Source organism: Mya arenaria, chromosome 12, assembly GCF_026914265.1.
Source record: "Mya arenaria isolate MELC-2E11 chromosome 12, ASM2691426v1".
Lineage (NCBI taxonomy): Eukaryota > Metazoa > Mollusca > Bivalvia > Myida > Myidae > Mya > Mya arenaria.
In genome coordinates this window covers 56,644,855-56,667,219 of record NC_069133.1, presented here as the reverse complement: position 1 = coordinate 56,667,219, position 22,365 = coordinate 56,644,855, and the positions used below count along the sequence as shown (strand labels likewise).

The 22,365-nt window shown below is 36.1% G+C and overlaps 2 protein-coding genes across 6 annotated transcripts in view; one reads left to right on the top strand and one right to left on the bottom strand.

The window, feature by feature from the left end:
- Positions 1–251: 251 nt before the first annotated feature.
- LOC128212376 (mitotic checkpoint protein BUB3-like) lies at positions 252–9,740 on the bottom strand. The gene is made up of 7 exons (XM_052917812.1): positions 9,686–9,740; positions 9,246–9,453; positions 8,763–8,832; positions 8,218–8,369; positions 7,729–7,912; positions 1,760–1,979; positions 252–1,430 (listed from the first exon to the last, which is right to left on the bottom strand). The coding sequence occupies exons 2-7, from the start codon at positions 9,444–9,446 to the stop codon at positions 1,274–1,276; spliced, it is 984 nt and encodes a 327-aa protein (XP_052773772.1). The 5' UTR covers positions 9,447–9,453; positions 9,686–9,740; the 3' UTR covers positions 252–1,273.
- Positions 9,741–9,768: 28 nt separating this feature from the next.
- LOC128211361 (dynactin subunit 1-like) overlaps positions 9,769–22,365 on the top strand; it is a 31,516-nt gene continuing 18,919 nt past the window's right edge. For all 5 annotated transcript variants that reach the window (XM_052916070.1, XM_052916071.1, XM_052916067.1 and 2 more), the window contains exons 1-18: positions 9,769–9,872; positions 10,880–11,004; positions 11,441–11,617; positions 11,934–12,035; positions 12,435–12,664; positions 14,945–15,142; positions 15,463–15,534; positions 15,756–15,863; positions 16,396–16,492; positions 17,426–17,504; positions 18,158–18,317; positions 18,569–18,673; positions 18,992–19,093; positions 19,503–19,592; positions 20,070–20,289; positions 20,732–20,817; positions 21,235–21,362; positions 21,888–22,002. In XM_052916070.1, coding sequence (XP_052772030.1) covers positions 10,896–11,004; positions 11,441–11,617; positions 11,934–12,035; positions 12,435–12,664; positions 14,945–15,142; positions 15,463–15,534; positions 15,756–15,863; positions 16,396–16,492; positions 17,426–17,504; positions 18,158–18,317; positions 18,569–18,673; positions 18,992–19,093; positions 19,503–19,592; positions 20,070–20,289; positions 20,732–20,817; positions 21,235–21,362; positions 21,888–22,002 — 2,178 coding nt within the window. In that variant the 5' untranslated portion in view covers positions 9,769–9,872; positions 10,880–10,895. The remainder of the gene's footprint in view (positions 9,873–10,879; positions 11,005–11,440; positions 11,618–11,933; positions 12,036–12,434; positions 12,665–14,944; positions 15,143–15,462; positions 15,535–15,755; positions 15,864–16,395; positions 16,493–17,425; positions 17,505–18,157; positions 18,318–18,568; positions 18,674–18,991; positions 19,094–19,502; positions 19,593–20,069; positions 20,290–20,731; positions 20,818–21,234; positions 21,363–21,887; positions 22,003–22,365) is intronic.

Genomic DNA, 22,365 nt, shown 5'->3' with positions numbered 1-22,365 from the left:
AAAGGGGCATTCTGGGCATGCAATATTTCTAGGGATATTCAGGACATGGGACAGTTCAAGAGGCATTCTGGGCATGCAACAGTAGTAGTAGTACATTATAGTGCTTTAAGACCGAATAACACACACTGATATTTTGCGGGACTGGTTCAGTCCATAAAAAACAAGAACCAATACATTGAATAATTTATATTTTATGTTTAAAACAGACAATTTTCTACCAGACAAGGAAATATACAAAATATAGTCATGTACAAGATAAAATACCTTTATTTCAACTGTATGTTTACACGTAAATGATGTATGACTAATGAATTTCAAAATGACATGAATTTATATGCATGACCTCCACAAAGTACCAGTAAAACAGTATACTAGGCCTCTGGTAAAAAAGTAAGCATCATCAATCTCTACAGCAAAATAACCACTGGTTGACATTTAATTCTTTGCGGAAGTTAGAAATTTCTTATAACAAGAGAGGTGGAGCAAACACCACCACTTATCTTTTTTCAGTTAAAGAGGGGCATAACTCCGTAATTATTTAAGCCAGAATTATGTGCCTTTTAAAACATATGCAAACTTTCTATGGCAACAAAAGTGGTGTTCTTAATTTCATGTAAATATGCTGGAAGGAGTTTCTAGATATGGGCCGCAGTTAATCTTGCTTCATATCAGGGCCATCACAATACCAGACTTTATTTTTTAATAAAAGACAAACTTAAAATTTATAAAAAAGTATCAAATACCATTAAAATGAATGGTTGGGGCATAGTTCTGTAGTCTAAATTAAGTTTTAATTGCTGTTCAAAACTCTAAATCACCAAGTTAATGTTTCATCATCAAGAAGTCATATTTCAGGATAATTTCATTCTTGTGGTATTACAAATAATTTATGTACAATTAATATGTTATGTCTGACAATTATAAACTTCTATCAGTTTGCCATGTTTATACATGTAGAGTACCACACGCATTTAATAGTCTGTGACAAGCCTCAAGTATTGAACACAATCATGAACATGTAATAAGAGCCAGATATGCTGGATTAACAAAGATTTTACATTAAGTCCATAAATTCAACACTTCAGACCTGAAAATAATGTAAGTACATTCAATTTAAGACAACATTGAAATGAAGTAAGTTCAATCCTTGTACATGGATTCAGCATTTGGTGAATTCCAGCACAGTTATGAAAATCTGTGACTCTTTCAATCCAAAGTTATGTCAGTGCTGCAGGAAATGTGGATGGCTCAAAATGGGCCAAAGTGAAGCCCATTATTTAGGCTTTGTTTCCTGGTCTGTGACATTGCGGATGTAGATCTGGTCCTCCGGCTGATTCTTGTCTTCCTCATTCTCGTACATGTACGACGCTGCGATTGCCAGCACCGAACTATCAGCGCTGAACGACAGTGATGCAATGCTTGTTGGATATCTGAAAGGGAAAATGTACTTGATAGTTAAACAGCAGATTTTTTTTGTAATACTCACACAATAACTTATGTTTAACCTTACTTTACTACAATTTTTTAGTCATACCCTAATGTAAACATTTGAACTTGTTGATCCAATATTTAATTTGATGACTGTTATGTTGTTATGCTGCAGGAAAATCAAAAATATGCTTAAGCCAAACTCGAGTAATTAAAATGAGATATTTGGATCAATAAGCCCACTACGCGTCTAAGTTTACTCATTTTTGCCATAAATAAACTTGACTCCCCCGCCCCACCTGCCCGCCATTTGTCCAAAAACCTTCTATACCTGTGGAATTGACAGAGGCGTTTTTTGTTGAAGCCATCCCAGATGTTGACAAAGCCATCAGAGCCGCCTGTGGCAAACGTGTTGTGCTGGTTGTGGAAGGCAATGGCATTCACTGGGTAAATGAGCTCCACCCCGTTCTCCTTGAGGCGGTGACATTTAAACGCATATTTCCGCTTCTGGATCTCAGGGCTGGGGTCCAGGTACTCGACCGCCACACGGCCTTAATGAAAATTATCAGAGTTAATACTAACCTAAACAAAAATTATCAGAGTTAGGGCTATTCCAGTTAAACATATGTCCCACCCCAGGACGGCAAAATAAAGAAATTCTGTAGGGGGTAGGTCTTTTTCTTAATTTGCTACTGTAGGGGGTGGTGATAAGTCCAATTTCGCTTCTATAGGGGGGCGTCATTTTCTTTTTTGCTTCTGACCGTATCTGCTCATTTATATTCACTGCCCGATGGTGAAATACCGGGGTTTTTTTTATCCATATAACATATTTTACCGAACGTCGTGTACAGAATTGGTTTGGATACAAATTTTCGCGATATTACGAGTCGGTTCCGCGGTACCGGAAATCAGAAGAAGTTGCGTCCCTTGACAACAAGATTAGCCATAGTATTATACCATACCATGCCCACAAGAGGGATAGACTTATATGGTTACTGTGTAGTGGCTCTAGACTTATGTGTCGATAAATATATCATCAAACGTTACTACGTGTGTGTACATATCTGTTAATCAGTTTTAAGCAATGTTTTTTAGTTTTACGTAGCTAGTGTAGCGTGACTAGTACTGTAACGGATCCTAGGCGCAGTATGAAATGCATACAACAAAGAAATAGAGTAATGCATACAACATAGGCAAAGAAGGGTTTTCACATTTGCATACAACATACACAAAGAAGGATGTTGAGAAACGCATACAATATAGAATAAGAACAAAAATATTGACATTGAAATATTATTGGTTAAATCAATAAGTTATTATGTTTATGAGGTTAGTCAAGTGAGAAATAGTTTATTAACTTTATATTTGAATTTTGCTTTTAAAACTAAAACATAATTGATTTGTTTTTCAAACTTTTTGTTTTGTTTGAATAGGGAAAAGATCCTTATATGAAATCATTAAAATTGGTTTAATAGCTTGAAGGAAACAAAAAGTTTATGAAAACTTTGCAATTCGATAAAATAAAGATTGTATTCATTGTGTATACTACAAGTATATAAGTACATTTAGGAAACAGAAACATATCATGTCACACTGATTACAATACATCAGAAACTTGTAAAATAAATCTATATAAATAATTTCTCATAAGTTTAGTAAAGCACCTGTAACTTGATAAAAGACATACATGTATTTTTAAAAATTATTGTAAATTATATGTAACAATTATAAACTGTATCCGAAATGAACAACACATTTGCATAAATATATTATATAAAAAATAATGAATACAACAGAGAAGCATGTGGGATGTAAAGAGTTTACACATGATAAATGTGCATTCATTTGTTTACTTTAATGAGTAATTTTTTACTTAAATATTGCATGAAAAACACAGAAATTCCTCAGTGGTTGTTGAATTATCTGAAGGTGTGTTAACACAATATTTGTTGGTCTTTACGGGTGTGGTGAATTTGACATGCAGGCGAAATTGTTGGGTCCATTTTAAAATTATATTTCCACCGTTCTTCATCCTCATCGAAAAGTGGGAGACATTATATAGTATTACGTACTAAGTAAATGTGTTCTATACAAAATATGCTTCCATATGTTTCAAAGAAAGCCTTTTGTTAAGTTTTTGTCATTAACAGTCAAATTAAGGTTGACCAGTAAGAAACATTTCTGAAACTGGTTCATTATAATTTCTTATGTTTTCAAGATATACAAAGCTTTCACATTTTTCTTTTTCTGGTAATGGTTCTATTTTAGGGATTTTATGAATTCAATTTGCCTCAAACTTTAATTTAAAAAAATCTTTTTTTTCCTGCTTTGGAGTCCTTGATGTTTAATTAGTAATTTTGGCGTTAATGCAGAGTAAAAAAAGTGTTTTTTTGTTTTCCCGGGATTTTGTGTTTTCTTTGGCGTTAAACTTAATGTGTTGTCTAGATTTACAAAATCATCAAATTCAATAAAGATTAAGATCAATACACAGAAACTGTGTACTATATACAGATTGGTAGGGGTCACTTATCCAATAAAATTAAGGGTCACTTGTCCAGTAAAATACCAGTTATTGGAGATTACTTATGTGTATTGTCTGCCATAAGGTGTCCAAATGACATAATTATGATTCATTAATGACATAATCATGATTCAATATATATTTTTCATTTGTCACCTAACACCTATCTTTATGGCATCCCTTAAATTAACGATGTGTGAATAAAGAACAAACAAACGATTGCATAGCACCTGCTATCATGGATAATTGGAGTATTGTCTCAGAATTTTGGGGAGTTTATAATATGGAAGTCAATAAATGAAATCAAAGGATTGTTATTTCTCAACTCATTTTATTGGAAAGAAAACACTATAACACGATTTATCCAAGCACTCTGACAAATATTTTGTCTGACTATGTCCTATCACTAAAGCCATTGTTTATAAAAAAAAATGATAAATTTATTCCAATCACAAATATTGCAATCAATATAATATGCACATGTAATAACTACAAACAGAATAACCAAATTTACTACACGAAATATATATACCTACCCTTTTTACTCATTTTTCCTTTCAATTTATAATTTCAAAAGGATCATTTTATATATTTGGGATTGTTTGTTCTGATGAATGTATTGGATACGGAAAGATCAAATGTTGTTTTTTTTGCATTAAAAGTTAAACTATTAAACAAATTTAACATCTGAGGTTTATCCCTTTACAAATTATATTAATAATTATCTATATTTCTCATTTTGCAATAATGGTAAGAACTTATAAATCCTATTTTCACCTATTACAATACAAATCATCAATTCAGATATTTTTACAACTACCAAAAAATTGTTTAGTTTTTCATCTTATGATGAAATGAAAGTTATTAAAAGTAATTCTGTGTTTGGTTTTATAATCCTCATTCTTCTTAAGGTAATCTTAAAATTTATATTTTGTTATTGTTGTTCCGTGTCTTTGCTTTCCCCGATTTCAAAGTTTTCATAAAAGAAATAATAAATTGTTTCTTTATAAATCTAGATATTAAACCATTAAACCAATTTTAATGATTTGAAATAAGGTTCTTTTCCCTATTCAAACAAAACAAAAAGTTTACAAACAATCAATTAGGTTTTAATTCTAAAAGCAAAATTCAAAAATAAAGTGAATTAACTATTTTTCACTTGACTAAACTTCATAAACATAATAATTTATTGATTTTAACAATAAAATTTCACTGTCAATATTTTTGTTCTTATTCTATATTGTATGCGTTTCTCAACATCCTTCTTTGTGTATGTTGTATGCAAATGTGAAAACCCTTCTTTGCCTATGTTGTATGCGTTACACTATTTCTTTGTTGTATGCATTTCATACCGACCCCGGATCCTATCATACTCGTGATGCAGTAGTTACATCACACAACCAGACCTTAACGAAAACTTCAACAGCAGCAACCAACATTACCTATTCCGATAGGGTGCTCCGATCAACTAGCGGAGGAATCTACAATAACAACAACAACAACGATGGCGGAGGCGCCAGAATTTGTAAAGTCGTGGTCGAAGACCAACCTACAAAATTGGCTAGAAACCAATAGTTGCGCCGCATGTGTGGATACGTTTCGTGGTAAGTATACCAAATTGCAGTGTTCGACACTAACGGGGTCCCGGGATCCCGAGGACACCAGTTTTTCAGGAGGGACACCTGAACTTCGAAGTCCGGTATTCCGTCGGGACACTTTAAATTTCTGACTGATAAACGCTAAATATCAATAAATAAGTAGCATTTAATTAATTTATTACCTAAATTCGGGCTCCCTAAATTTCTTGACAGCACATGTCAAAACAATATTATTAATTATCATTATCGGACTCATCAAAGCGAAAGTATAGCTGACTATTTGACTAAAGTTACGTCATGAATCTATAAATAAACAGGTCATTTCACAGGCGCATGCAGGTTAACGCTTCCGTTTTGTTGTTTACATTTTAAACAAGGTCAGAGCTGACAGAGATTTATTATCGGTAAAATACTTCTGTGGAATTGTTTTGCTTATGTGTCAGAACCGCCCAAAAAGATGCCAACTCTGATGATACCTTTTATATAATATGATGCGACCTTTGAGTATTTACAGTAACATTTACGACACAAAAGAACTGCATCCTACATTCAGCATTCTTTGTTAATTGGCATTCAACTTATCAATATTCTTTGTTAATTTTAAAGACATATATTTTATGCCTTGATAAAAAATAATAGAAATAAAATTTGCAGGGTTTTATTCATTAATTCAATAAATTTATAAAATTTTATGACTTTTTGGCGCGAAAATTAACATGTATACACAATTTTTGGTCGTCTGCTCTTCCAGTATGCACTACGACTGTTGGGCAGTCTGATTGATTTATCAACAGCTCTACTAAATATTGATTGGAGTTTTCACAAGCCAGATGTAATATTCCTACAGTTTCTTAATGAAAAGCACCGACATTTGACAAGACCCTGAACCATGATGTATTTTATGCGTATTTTCCAAAAATCTAAAAATAGTAACAACATCAAGTTTTTGTTTACATTGTATCCATCTCTGTTTTTGACTGAAAACAAAAGGGACTTAGACATTCTCCCGCTTTTGAACCCAATCTACCAACTTAGAGACCAAAATATACCTCACTGCCATTCAGTGCTACTAACCTGTCATTACATGCTGCTGAAAACATGTATAATAATTATGGTGGTTTATACTTGCATTACAAATTGAAAAGTAAAAGGATGTTGAATTTAATATTAAAACAGGCTCAACAATGAAAAAATGTAAAAAGTGGAAGGGACTCCTAATTTCAGGAAGGGACACCTGATTTCAAATGTTGGTGTCCCTTCGGGATCCCTTGGAAAAATGGTTAGTGTCGACCCCTGAAATTGACAACAGTTGTCTAGAATTTTATTAGAAATCATAATTTGTACGTATTGCGTAAATGTTATAAATCCGAATGTTTCGTCCCCTTAACATTTCGACCACAAGTTATTTTAAGGTTGTATATAATTACATGGGTGAAAGTTTCAGCCTCATGTGGCTTAATATGCACTTATAGCAACATATGAAGAAACAAGAGAACCGTGGTGTGTAGGTTATAGTCCATATAATGGAAAATAACCAAATTTATTAATGGAAAATAACAAAATTTATTACAAGCGAAGCCCAGCAATAAGTTTTGTTATTTTCCATTACATGAGCTGTAACTGACTTATAGTTCACCCTAGTTTCTAAGCCAATCATCGAACAAGGCCATATACAGCGTGCCCATTGGCTGCTCGAAGTTCATTTGGCGCACGCCATGTCTGTTGACCTAGTTATAATAATTAACTTATTGGATGCAGATGTGATCTTATATGAAACCTATTCGAGCAAAGATTTGAAAATCTCTGGGTGATGATTGGCTTAGAAACTAGGGTGAGCTATAAGGTCCTATATAGCTCACCTGATCAAAGAGTTACAAAAGAGTAATTGCAAATAATCTTTGCATATAGACGTATAAAAAAATAAACTTCTCAAGGGGGTCCGAATTTGCTCAAAAAATATTCTAAAGGGGGTTCTTTTCTCATCAAATAAACTTCTGAAGGGGGATGGTCCATTTTGAAAGTGCCTTCCTGGGGTGGGACATATGTTTTACTGGAATAGCCCTTAGTACTAACAGGTACTAAGAGACATTATACTAGAAGCCTAAAGTCGATAGTTCATTAAGACAGGAGATTTTACGCATAAAATTGTTATATTTGTATCTGAAGAAGACCAGAACAAACCTTCAATGGAGCTGAGAACATATCCCTGTTTGTTGGGGAAGCATCGTATGCAGCGAGTCTGGTATTTGAGACTGGACTCGCGGCGCTGTTGCACGTAACCCATGTTGCGCAGGTCCCAGACTAGAACACGACGGCCAGCCGTACCCACCACGAGCCGATCTCCACACACAGACATTGTGTACACCTGAAACATACAGCAATCCAGGCAAGGGATGTTAAATGTGTACCTGGATATAATTCAATACCATTGATTTCCCGTTCAATTCTCAGTCATTGCTGAAGGTGGTAGCAGGATTAAATGTTTACTGATTTTTGACCAGATGGTGGAGGATACTTTAGTTGTTCCTTGTCCAGCTGTAAGACTGGAAAAGATGATCCCTTTCCCTACCAGACAATACTTGACAAATTGCATTGGAGCTTCATGGTTACCAACATTCGTACCATAAACACTATACCTCAGATAATGTTCTGACTAAAAATGAATCTTACCTTGTCAGGCTGAGGAAAGGATCCAGCGCTACAGGGGGTGCGTGGGTCCCAGAGTTTCACAGAGGAATCCCAACTTCCTGTGATGATAACATTCACATCTGGGCAGTACTCCACACAGCGGATAGGGGCCTCATGGGTCCCAACATTTGTACCTGAAACATACGCACAACAGTCATACTCTGAGTAGGCTAAACAGAATTTTGAGTCCTTATTTCAGAGCAAAACCATTTTTACAGGCTTTCCTGTGGATTTCTTTGAAAAAGTAGGAGAAAAGAAGGAACTGAAGAGTAATTCAATAGAACGGTAGTTTATCTCTTTTAAGAGTATGAAAATAATTGCATCAATTTTAGAAAAAAATCATACAAAATTCTAGTTTTACACCAAGCTGTGATGAAACTAGTTACTTAGAATTTAGATAATTGAATATTGAAACTTTGCATCAATCAGGACACCTCAGTTTGTAATGGTCTGACTACAAGAAAGTTCCGACATGCCTCTTCGGCCATGGCGAGGTTGTTTTTTTTTCCATATTTTCAAAGTCTTACCAGTGTTTGTGTTGAAATCATAAACTTTGAGAGTGTTGTCCAAGCCTCCACTATAGCAGTGAACTGAGTCCTAAAACAAAGATTGTGTCAATAACTTTTAAAGTAAAGATAAATACTGTAAAAATGACATTACCATGAAATGACTGGGAGCCTAGATCCACATACACAGTTATTAAAGTATATTTGTTAGGGGCTTTGGCTATTGCAAACATGGGCTATTACGTATTATCAAAATTTGAAAATATTATCTCTTTAATAGTCAACTGAATGGATGAATGACAACCGGCATCATGATAATTGAATACAAGCAGTAGCCTGCAATATTAGCAAAATAGCAAGTATATGTAAAACAGTCAGTGGTGTATATTTGCCAATAATTCATTCCATTGCAAATCTACAATGCTCATTTTTAATCATAATGGAAGGATTAAAAATATTGACTGTAGAATGCTGAGCTATTTTTCACTGAGTAGGAGACCTTACATGGAAGCAGCAGTCAAGGACTGGAGCTGGGTGGTTGTATTTCATTCGGAGATGGTTGGCTACAACATCATATAGACGGACAGATGTATCCCAAGAGGAGGTCAGGAGAAACTGACTTGAATTTGGGCCAAACTTCACTGCTGTTATGCCATCTGTTGGTGGATTCTTTAACATGAACTCGCTAGGGGTTTCTGCTGCCATCCTGAATCTGCAAATAGTCCAAAGTGACAGTCCTGGTTCCAAATGATGAAATCCTATTAAAAAAGCTATTTGATGGTTTTATGTCAATACTTTTCAACAATGCACGTCGCGAAAATATATTACCCTCTAAAACGGAAGCCAATACTGTACAGATAATTGGTAATGCTATTTATTATCGTTCAACCTAGTTGTAGGAACAATTTAAATTGAGTAATCTTCTGCAATATGTTCAAACTTACGAAAAATTCAATGAACGTTTGTGTTGTTTTCGCAGACTTTGCCGCTGCCGCTTACGTATATGATAATTTTGATTGGATAGCTATTTCGAATTGACATTTACTTAAGCGGTCTAATCAGATGAGGAAAATGAGAAATTGTCATGTTTATTGATTTTTGTAAGACAACTGTTTAATTGTGAGGATATAGGTACGTTTTTGCATGCACTTATTGTGTTTTGATAATGAGCTATTGTTTTTATTTGATTGCACGTCTTCATATTTCAGTCAACACCAGAACCCACTGGCACTGTCCAGACCACATAGACACTGTCAATAGCCGAATAGGACAGTACACTGAACAGACTATACACATAATCTTAAAACCACTCTAGAAGTTCAATTTATAGATACGCATGCATATCATACCATATGTACTTGACATCATAATTTAAAGAATATTGATGACATTCAACTTTCATGTCCCTTGTCATTCTTAACACAGCTCTGTCAACCACCACTTTAGAAGCTTAATTATGCCAGGAATGATGGTCAAGAAATTGAGGTAGCAGAAACTGCTTAACTGAAGCGGTTCTATTGAAATATTGTAACTGCAAAGGGACAAACGTTATGCTTAGAGGGACTTGCTCTGTTTTGTAAATGCAGATTTGAATAGCGTTAGTAATGCGATTCAACAAAAGGCTTGAAGATGAAATTATCCCTTGATGTATGTATGAGTCCTTGTGGGCAAGTGGTTTAGGTATCAATTTTTTCTTAACCATACCGGCGTGGGTTCGCTCCACACTACAACTATTTTTTTTTATTCTTGAATTGTATTTTTTTCTGCAATGTCGGCATTATGTCGGTATCAAAGAGTAAAAATAAATAGTGTTTTCAGATGCATTACTGTTAAAAATGATTTTTGGTCCAAAAACATGAGCGTGTCCCTTTAACCCATGATGGATAACAATATTTTTGTAATCAATACTTCAGTTGACATTAACAGATTAAGGGAAATGATATTTCAGTCAAGTAGTTTGGAATGCACATGTCACAAATACCTATGCAGTTGGTGAGAAGGTGTGTAAGCGGTCCAGTAGCTCAGTTGGTAGAGCATCCCGCCTGTAAATGAGGGGTCCAGGGTTAGAGCCCCTGTCTGGCACAATTTTTGCCACATACACAGCATCAATGTATTTTTTATCTATCTTCATACTTCAGTTTTCAAGAAGCAAGAATGTCTGAGAAGGGTGAGAAACCAATAAAGATGGGGACGCGGGTGGAGGTGATCGGGAAGGGCGTTGTTGGAACAGTCGCCTACATGGGCACCACCATGTTCTCTGCAGGTCAATAATTAACAAAACAAAAATAGTCACTAAGAAAGAATTATAGTTGTGATACTGTCAGATTTGAAGTTTATGTCTTTCATTATACCAAATACCAGTACAAATTTACAGGATTATACAAAAAAATCTCTTACCAGGTAATTGTATTTTGCTGTCTATGCACTCCTGCTTTTGCTTCAGGACTTACACACTTCATGAATTTTGTACAATGAATCAATTCTCATTTTGAAAGCAAGCAATTTTGTTAAAACATATGTATACACTCAATATAATTATGATCAATTTTCCTTATAAGCGTAACGGTAAATGGTGCTTGGAGATGAACATAGAACTCGAGAAAAAAAGAACATTACGTTTACAATAGACCTGGCGAAATTAACAATTTGTAAAAGCACTGTTAATTAACATGAAATGTATAGTAGTCATTTACCAACAGGAAAGTGGATTGGTGTGGTTTTGGATGAGTCAAAAGGCAAGAACGATGGAACAGTTCAGGGGAAGACATATTTCACCTGCCCTGATAACCATGGGATATTTGTACGACAGTCTCAGATCACAGCCATAGATGACCTGCCTGCTGTCCCGGAAACACCAGCAGCATCCAGACCCTCTGGTACTGTTGGCTGTTTTCTGCATTTTGTTTTCAACCTTTATTGTTGAGCCATCCTTATCTGTATTAATATATATATAAAGGTTTCAATCAATAATAAATCTGTATTGTCTTTAGAGATAGATCTTATGATCATTATACTCTCACATAAGGGTACTTTCTCATGGACTCACATACATTTTATGTAGCAAATAGAGTGACATATGTTTTAGCATATTCACTGATAACAACTTTTGGTATATGACTGTCTTCACAATTAGGTAAATCAGCATTGGTTAGAGCTTTTGGTTTTTGCAAATAAAACTCTAACTGTCCAAAGGTCTCCCAACCCCGACGCCGTCATCTGGACTGCCTACCCCATCCCAGGGTCAGCGTTCTGTGAGAAAGTCTGGATTGCGACCACCCAGCTATGCTGGCAAAGGTTTGTTTTATGTTTTGTGCTAAATAAAACATTTGACAAAAAGTCTACATGTTTACATTCGTTGTTTAGCAAAGGGAAACATCAACACACAAATTTAAACAAAAGGCACTTCTCTTTAGTGCAGACTTACAGCTATAACCTGACGGAACACCTTTTTCACTACCTTTTGTTCTAGTCTATAGAGATTTGGGCAAATATTTTACCAGACCTTCTCAGATTTTACCAAACTTGGCTGTGGGTCAAATGGGTCGATCGCATTCTGCTAGCCTAGTTTCCCTATACTTTCATATCTTGAGCTGTTTAAAAGTTTATAAAGAAGGCTTGCAGCTTGCTTGGTATTTAAAGGATATTGATGTTCATTATATTTCATAGTGTGGGTTTATTTTCTCATTACTTCAGGGACAGAAGCCGAGGTGTCAGCTACACCGAAGCGGGCGACAAGCATCCCAAAGGACCTGTCAATTGCTGGTGGCCCGAGATCCAAGGAGGGCAGCCCTGGTGTGTCCCAGTTGCCCCGTGCTCCTAGCAAGGAGGGACTGGCAGAGAGGACTCCACCGCCTGAGTCACGGCTGAAGAAACCCGGGGAGGGGAAGAAGGCAGGTGCCACGGAGTCACCTACGCAGTCAAAGGTTGGTAAAGGCATACATAAACAAAATATTTGTAAGTTTTTTGGTCATTTTGTTCTGTATTAACTATTAACAGGTTACAAATTAGGAACAAAGAGAAATTTTGTTTTTGATTTAGAATTGAAGTCTATGGTCTAGCTTTTCATCAAGAATGTAAACGTTTAAAAGGCTTTAAAGCGTAAAAAGTTAAGTAGCAAACATAGATATAGTTCCCCCATGTTTCTCTCTCTCTACTTTCACATCGTGTGTTGAAGTGCTTTGTAAGGCTTTACATTTTTGTATTCTTATTAAGTGTAAACTTGCAACGTGCATTAACTTGTGTGTCTTCTTTTGATTATTTAAGAAGTAGAGTGGAAATAGTCCAAAATCAATTTCACAAGTCATTCAATTAATGATCGTTTATGAAATCAGAAACAATATAAAAAAAACAAGTGGTATAACACACTGAAGGTTATATTTGGTCGAAATCTACTGTGTGGAGTGTTGAAATGATAGATGATATGTTTCTATGTTGAAATTAATTTACTTTTATTAAGAAATAATTTCTTCAGTGATAAAATTTAGATTTATGTGGAAATACCAGCCTAACAGCAAGAAATGAATTTCAATTTACTCTGAAAATTTCTAGTTTAAGGGAATACAGGCACATAGTCTGGAGGATAGTCTTTTCTGAGATTATATATATACAATTGATTTTTGGTGATTTTGGTTGCGTAAGTAAATTGTGGACAGTACTCTGTCATTGTTTCATCCCTACAAAAGTGAGCACTGATTATAATTCAATACCATTTGCTAGGCTGTAAGTGTAGATTTTGTGGTTGGTGATGTGAGTTCCGAGGATGAGACCATGTCCGAGGACGAAGGCGAAATGCATGACCTTCACACCCGGATGACTGCAGCCTCTGTAAAACTGTGTTTTCATGACCCTTCTTCACACCTTTGTTATATATGCATTTTTTCCCTGCCTATAAAACCTTTGTCAAGACTTTTAAAGGAATACTTTGTTTTTTAAAAACATTAGTGAAGGGATAATATCATAGCCTTGTTGTTGTAGTTTTATCACAGTGTCATTGATGTGCAAAAACAAAAACTTAAACTAAGCTGTAACCCAAAAACCATTCAAGATATCAAATAAAACTTGATACATTTGTTTCCAGAGACAACATGCACATAGATAGCAAGGCCCATAACTCTGACTTTAATATTTAATGAATTATGCCCTTTTTTGACTGAAAATCAAGTGACAATCATTGGTGTTTGCTCTGCGGCACTCTCGTTTAAATTTGTGTTCCTATATCAGTGTTATTAAATTACCATATACATCTTTGGAACAATTAATTTTGACCGACCATATGAAAACAGCTTGTGTACAAATATACCTTGTCTTCTGACATGTATAGATACTGTGAAATCATATATATTCGTGGGTATGAAATTTGGTGTTTTTTTTGAAAAAATAAAAAAATAAAGGAGTAATTAAACAGTGATTTAGGAACTTACACTGCATACTGGGACCATGCATATTTCTTATGCATACATGTTTACCCTTTTACAGTATAATTTATATATTAAGGCAGTATAATTTGAAAATTTAAGCTCAATGTTTTGTTGGGATCTTTAATTCCTGGAATACCCAACCCATGAAAAATGTCCTACGAATATTAATGATTTCACAGTATATCAGACCTAGTCAACTACCTGAGTTTAAGACCTGAGTTAAGTTAAGCTTCAGATACTAAGCTTGTTATTATATTGACAATGGTAGGATTTCCTTTAAAGAAAACAGCTTTCCCTGCTTAGTTAACCAAAAAAGTCCTTGAGGTGATTCCATGACAGCTGTTATATTAGTTCACCACCTCAGTAGCTGCTGTATATAGAGGGATCCTCACTTATCCATCAACACCTGTGCATTTCCCCAAAGACATATTATGAATTATGCTATTTTATCAAATAGATTGCGCAGGTAAAATTCTGATTTAATTGAAGCTAAAAATATGCTTTGAAACAATTTCTGATCAATCAGCTACCCGGAGTAAAAATCGGTTGTATTTATAGATTTAAAGGATAACTTCTGCTTTTTAACTGTTACATACTATTCAAATTTGCTGATATTTTATAAGGTTGAATTTTAAGAGCAGTTTATTTAAGGGAAGAGAACTCTCTACAGCATGATATACATTGACAATATTTGTTCTCAGCATAGCATGTGCAAATACTGGCCCATTATATGTTTGAAAAATCCTATGCAGAGTAAGAGTTATTAACACATGCTTCTGTCTGCAGGTGGCTGCGGCTGACCTGAGTGCACTATCATCAAATATCGACAGCCGACTTACGAATCTGCAGCAGCAACAGGAAATGGATGGGCTGCGTGCCGAGGTGAAGGACCTTAACGAGAAGCTGGAGACACTCATGGTGAAACGCTCCGACGACCGAGCCAAACTGAAGGATTTCGAGAAGGTCAAGATACAGCTACAGCAGGTCAGTTTGGGGTTATAGTGCAACAATTATACTGAAGATACAGCTAGAACAGAGTAATCAGAGACTAAATGGCTACAATTTGACTGTAAAGAAAATGCTATTTTTCAAATGGCTGTAAAGCATATTTTAAATTGGTTAGTGTTATAATACCACAAATAATTGCTATCAGGCATTTTTTTTTTTAACAAGTTTGTTCATGAAAGTCAAAGATATCTTTTCCCGAGCTAAAATCCCCATGTTTTGACTTAACTTTGATTGTAACAGGTGTTTTCATCATGTTGTACCTTGTGTATATCCTACATGGTCATCCCATTTTTCAGCTGCAAGAGTACAAGGCTAAGATGCAGGAGGGGAACACAGATCTACAGAGACAGCTGCAGACCGCCAAGAAGGTACACTCCAGGTTTTTTTAAAATATTCTGCTAAGCCGAACACTGGCTGTTCCTAATGAATCTTTAAAAAAAATGACCAATGGATGGAATAGGGAAATTTAGAGTAAAAGTTAATATAATAATAATAATAAGAACAATAAGGTCTTTTTTTAAATTGATGACATAGGGTCATATTTAATATTGTATGTAATCATGTTAATTTTTTCCACAAAAACCTGTAGGAAGCAAGAGATGCCCTGGACCAGTATGAGCAGTACAAGGAGGAAATGGCTGACCTGGCTGAAACAGTGGAGATGGCCACACTAGACAAGGAAATGGCCGAGGAAAAGGTGAGACATCATGGTTTGTTGGGGATTGAGGGATGGGGGCATTGCCAGCTGTAAAGGGGGAAGGAGGATATGACTGACGTAGTTGGGTCTGTGGAGATGACCACACTTGACAAGAAAAAAGCTGAGGAACTGATGAGACAGCATGTGTGGTTGGGGAATGGAGGTAAGGGTGAAAGGGGTGTAATCATTTATTTTATTTGGAATATCACCTTTAATCAAAATTCCCAATCAAAAGGCTTTATGCCATTTCCGCTATATGCAAATTCCCTTTTTCAGCCATGGAAGACAATTTACTGGTACAAAGTAGCAAAATACTATTATACAACTTGTATGTTTTACTTTCATTTCAAATTCTTGATTTACCTGACAAGAGATATCTTTTTTTTCCCCAAATCCCCTATCATGATATAAAAAGTTGAATACAAGTTCTCCCCCTGCTACACAGATCTACAGGCTATTCACTGCAGTCAGTTCAAAAGTCTTCAATGGTTATATGTCTTGCTGACTAAAATCAAACTGATCTGCTCCACAGTGCGAGGCCCTGCAGCAGGAGTTGGAGCAGTCTCGGGAACGCTGTGAGGAACTTCAGGTTGACCTTGAGATTCTCAAGAACGAAATCAGTGACAAAGGTCAGTATGTTGTCAATATACAGTCTTGGCATGCAGTCGGTACACAGTGTATCCTCATGACATGAAGTCAAAACACAGTGTACCGACATGACATGAAGTCAAAACACAGTGTATCGATATGACATGAAGTCAAAACACAGTGTATCAACATGACATGAAGTCAAAACACAGTGTATCCTCATGACATGAAGTCAAAACACAGTGTACCAACATGACATGAAGTCAAAACACAGTGTATCCTCATGACATGAAGTCAAAACACAGTGTATCGACATGACATGCAGTCGGTACACAGTGTATCCTCATGACATGAAGTCAAAACACAGTGTATCGACATGACATGCAGTCGGTACACAGTGTATCCTCATGACATGAAGTCAAAACACAGTGTACCGACATGACATGAAGTCAAAACACAGTGTATCCTCATGACATGAAGTCAAAACACAGTGTATCAACATGACATGAAGTCAAAACACAGTGTATCGACATGACATGAAGTCAAAACACAGTGTATCCTCATGACATGAAGTCAAAACACAGTGTATTCTCATGACATGAAGTCAAAACACAGTGTACCGACATGACATGAAGTCAAAACACAGTGTATCGACATGACATGAAGTCAAAACACAGTGTATCCTCATGACATGAAGTCTAAACACAGTGTACCGATATGACATGAACAGTGTGCACTCATGTTTCCTGTAAATGATAGTCCATTTCCAATTGGCTTGACACACATTTTGAGTGAATACATAAGTACATTTCTTTTTAAATTGGTGTACCATTTTCTGAAAAAAACACACTATTTGGTGACCCGGTTTGGTGTCTACTTAGGAAACTAGCTCGCTTTTGATTCAATAAGCTTTAAGCTTTCATCACAATCAAGCTAAAAGAAAACTTTACCCATGTTCATATCTGTGTTTGTAGGTACAGAGGGAGTGGCCACTGACTTCACAGTAAAGCAGCTCACCCAGCAGATAGAACGGCTCAAGGAGGCTCTCGTCAAGTAAGGAGTGCTTTGTTTGTTATATGTCATTATTCCCAGTTTTCCTGTAAATTTAGGTACCATTGTGCTACAAACAATGAAAATTTGCTACATGTTTCAAGCTTCTTTCCAAAAAAACGTTTATTAAATGTTTTTGAAAAAGTATATTAAGTTTGATTGCATTATGCAATACTACTGTAGATTTACCACTCTTATATTGGCATTGTAATTACAAATTAATGGCCATGTACATGGTCAAAATAATACAATCCTCTTTAATAAGTAAGGAAATGATGTTTCTGCTGTGTAATCAATGTATTAAAATGGTGGACAATTGAAGAAAGATGACCAAAAATATATAATGGTTAACCATATGCGAAAAGAGAACATTCACTCTTAAACAAAATTTTCATTGAAGACAAATTTGATGTCACATTTGGTATGTCTGGCTATTAGAATTTCATTAACTTTTGTCCGTTTCAGTTTTCATCCATAGCCTTTATGATTACTTTAAAAAAATAATGATTTCACACTCCTTATCTTCTTAAAATATCTCCATTTTAAATAAATTATCCAGAATTTGGAAAGTGTGAATTTCAAAATGTATAATATGATCACTGCTCTTATTCTGGTGTGAATGTGTGTATTTATATTCGTCCCCTTTGTGCATACAGGATGCGTGACATGTCTAACCAAGAGAAACATGAGAACCAAAAGTTCCAGAAGCAGGTGGAAAGCATGACAACAGAGATCCGCACACTGAGGAAGGACAAGGAACGCCTCACCGGGGAGGTGGCACAGCTACAGGAACAGCAGATAGACCTCCAGGAACAGGTAAGGCTCTTACATTCACTTCCCACGTTATTTTGACTATTACTTTTGATTACGCAGTTGTACCTGCTGACCTACAGTTATACATTTCACCATTACATTTATTGTGAGCATTTGTATATAAGTTCAGGTCATTTTTTTGCATCTGCCATAGTACCAGCCTTCATGTAGTGCACATGGGGATATATCATCTCACGAAAACGGTACCTACTACAAATCATTCTTCATTAATTAGTGTGTGCTGGTGTGTACAGGTTGACGCTGCCCTGGGTGCCGAGGAGATGGTGGAACAACTGACAGACAGGAACCTGCAGCTGGAGGATGCCATCGGGGAAATACGTGATGAGAAAAATGATCTTGTATGTGATCTTAAACTTATGTCAGCTCTTTAAAACTTTCTTCTTCAATGTAAAAAACCATCATATCTGGATTTTTGAGATATAGGCTTTATGTGTAATCTTTACACTGTCAAAACTTATAGTAATGTTGGGAACTTCCTTGATCATTATGTATATACCATTTATCTACAGCAATAGTAGGATCAAGTTATTCCCCAAATGCTACTACCATATTCAGACATGAAAATATTAAGGTGAAATCTGTAATTGAAAACTTGCCATAAAGTATTTCTGAAGAATGATGAAGTAAATACATGTAAACTTGTCATCAATGTTCAGGAAGCCATGAATGAAATGAATGAAGAGCTGCAGGAGAATGCCCGGGTCACAGAGCTTGAACTACGAGAGGAGGTCGACCTAGCACATGCTAAAACACTTGAGGTGAACCATATGTTTACTGCATTGTTTGTTTTTCAAATGAAGTCAAGGTATTGTTAAATTCTTGAGGTCATTGTTCGTACAAATGTGCTGCAAAAACCAGAACTGTAACCTTACCAATCATCATAACCAAAAAATCACATGAAACTTAGAACTGATGTTGCCTGAGACAGTAGGACCATGCATAGCAGGGCTTATAACTCTTGCTTTGATAATCATTGAGTAATGACCTATTTTGAATTAATGACAACAACCTTATCCCTCTGTGGTGCTTTTGTTATTTATATTAATAATGAACAGATGCTGAGATCGTAAAATTATTTAATTTCATGTTACAACCAATGTTCTGTACAACGGCAAAACATAGCTATCATGATGAAATAATGATTATTGTGAACAATTGTCTGTGCAGGCTGTGCGCAAGCTAGAGGCAACCCAGGAGTCTATGTCTGACTACGAGAAAACCATCAGCAAGTTCCGGGAGCTGGTCGCCTCTCTCCAGGTAAGGAATCTAAGTGAAGGGTCAGAATTCAGCTATATTATGCACTCTCATATTTTTGTGAGTGGTATTTGTGCTTACTTCCAGTATGACAAACTCATGTGCCAAATTTATGTGATAATTATATGATGATATTATTTACCATACCATATATAGGCTATGCATGCATTTATAACGAAACGAAGTTTGCTTTTTTTTCTGTCCTCAGACCAAGTATAACAACAATCATTATACAAAGACTTCATTCGGTTGGGCATCATTAGTTTTCATACTCTTGAGTTTATCAAGTGTTTTAGATCATCTAAGATGATAACACAAAAAGATCACACATCCAACAAAGTGGTCTGGGAATAATGTTATCATTCATGAAATCGCAGATTGATCGATGTACATGTGTGCATAACAGTCTTTAAATTACAATGACAACACTGAATGCATTTCTGCAAACTTGGTGTTTAAATCACAACCATTGTTCTCCAGGAGACCAACAAGGAGCTGCGTAGTCGCGAGGCAGGTACAGCAGAGGGCAAGGTGGAGTCACCACAGGTCGAGATGTTCGACTTCAAGACGCGCTTCGCAGAGTCCAAGGCATTTGCCAAGACCATTGATATGGAGATACGCAGACTGGATGTTCAACAGGCAAACACCCACGTACAGCTGCTGCAGTCCTTCATGGCAGAATCCTTCCTCAAACGTGGAGGTATGTGCAGGCGGGTTTCAGGGAGTAGGAGCTGATGAGTATTGTTGGGATTTGGAGGGAGATAAAGAGTTATGGAAGCTGATCGTCTAACATGTGACACACACCTACAACTGCTGCAGTCTTTCTGGCAGAACTTTATCTCAAGCCTAGAGGTACATACTTTAACAGGGATTTGAGGGCTACTTGTAGCCATAGGGATAGCTGTGAGGTGATGGAAGAAGGCTGATTTCCAGGAGACAAAACTCATGTTACATCTGCAGTATTGTCCTCAGACATTGAGATACCTACTGGGACAGAGTAATTGTGGCAATTGTTGGCTGGGAGTATCAGATACCTTTTACTGATATGAATAGTATTAACAAGATTATGCTTACAGTGTAAATTTGATATGTCATGTATGCGATATAATCTCTTGACCACTAGTATGTTATACACTGTGCAGGTGACCACGATGCTATCCTGGTGCTACTGATGATACCCCGCATCATTGGAAAGTCAGAGCTGCTCGCCACACAGATCAGGGACAAGGTATGAGGTCACTCTACTTATGACTAGGAGAGCTTATGGGAGGGGAGGATAGGAGTTCTTGATTGATGGAAATGTTAATAGCTCTTTTAATGTTTTCATGTGTAAGGATATTATTTAGGGGACATATTCAAATTAGCAAGTATTATTGCATTTTTTCTGTAATGCAGTCTCCTTACAAGTTTCCAGTCTCTTTGTACCAATGTGACACGTACAGAAGGGAGTCTATTACAGTTATAGGAAATAGCTGGTGGTTTCTGTAACAATGTGCTGTCTGTCCTGTGTTTTTGAGACATGTTTTTAAAATTATATTTCCTTGTTGTTTCCCCCTGCTCAAGTAGGGCTAACAGAGCAGGGCTTTAACTTACATTTAGTAATATCTTGAGATTTTTTTGTTACCATATGGTTTGGCTGTTTCAGTACGAGCCGTTGACCACGTTTGACCGCACCACAGTACTCAAGTCTCACCAGGGTGAACAGAGCAGCTTCGCGAACCACCTGATTATGATGCTGAACATGCTGCAGAGCATTATGAGGCAGTACGACAGGTGGGACCACAGAAATAATGGAATCACAAATACTCTGCTTTCTGAAAAATGAAGCTTATTGAATATAGAAACTGTAAAATGTTAACATGGAAAACTGTATAAGATATAGCATATTTTTCATTATTTCTAAGTCAATGGCATGTTCTGATGTCTCAATTCTCTGATTGATTTGACGTTGACATGCAGCTTGGATTTGTTCATAATGTACAGCCTGATTCTGCTGATTGTTCCACATATGAAATCATTATTTTTTAACCCATCTTGGTTGTTACTAAAAAGAAATGTTAAAGTATTTGTCATAGCCTGGGCATGAGTCAGCTTGAACCTTGGCCATCAACTTTTTTGAAGATAATCAAATGAAACTTAGTACACACGTTGCCAGAGACATACACACGTGTACAGCAAGGCAGATATTATTTGGCTGATAAATAACAGACAGCCATTAGCGTTTGCTCCACAGTGTTCATGTGACCTAAATCATATCTTTCCATGACCTACTTGACCTCTCACCTCATGTTATTCCAGTGCCCTTAAGACATGCAGTGTGGATCTGTTCCTCAAGGTCGGGACCCTGCTGCCAGAGATGGGCGCACACGAGAAGTCCCTTGATTACTTCATTGACCTCCTCCGCAAAGACCAGGTATTACATAGTATATTACATAGTATATGTGCCATATCCCTTCTCTACACTCATTTCATAATTAAGTTCAGTAGCCAGTTGTATAAAACAGGTAATTTCTTTGGTTTGCTTAAAATTTGTCAAAAGGTAATGATTGGTCAATTTTTACTCAATGCCTGCTGTTCAATTAAATTGCTTCCATATGCAGACTTACCAAAAGATTATTACCTGATAAGAGATCAAGTTTTACATACAATTGGCCTCAGATGTTTTACATTTGTGAATCAGTTTAAATGCTATTTCTATTGTAGAAAAAATGCTGATACATCTTGTAATCCATTTAATGAGTGCTCATGAATTGCTCAGCCTTTGCATTGGTTTTTG

Coding starts and splice junctions, on each gene's coding strand:
- LOC128212376 (XM_052917812.1), bottom strand. CDS start 9,446: ATGGCAGCAGAAACCCCTAGCGAGTTCATGTTAAAGAATCCACCAACA. Junction 8,370..8,762: donor TGATTTCAACACAAACACTG/GTAAGACTTTGA, acceptor CGTATGTTTCAG/GTACAAATGTTGGGACCCAT. Junction 1,431..1,759: donor CGCCTCTGTCAATTCCACAG/GTATAGAAGGTT, acceptor TTTCCCTTTCAG/ATATCCAACAAGCATTGCAT.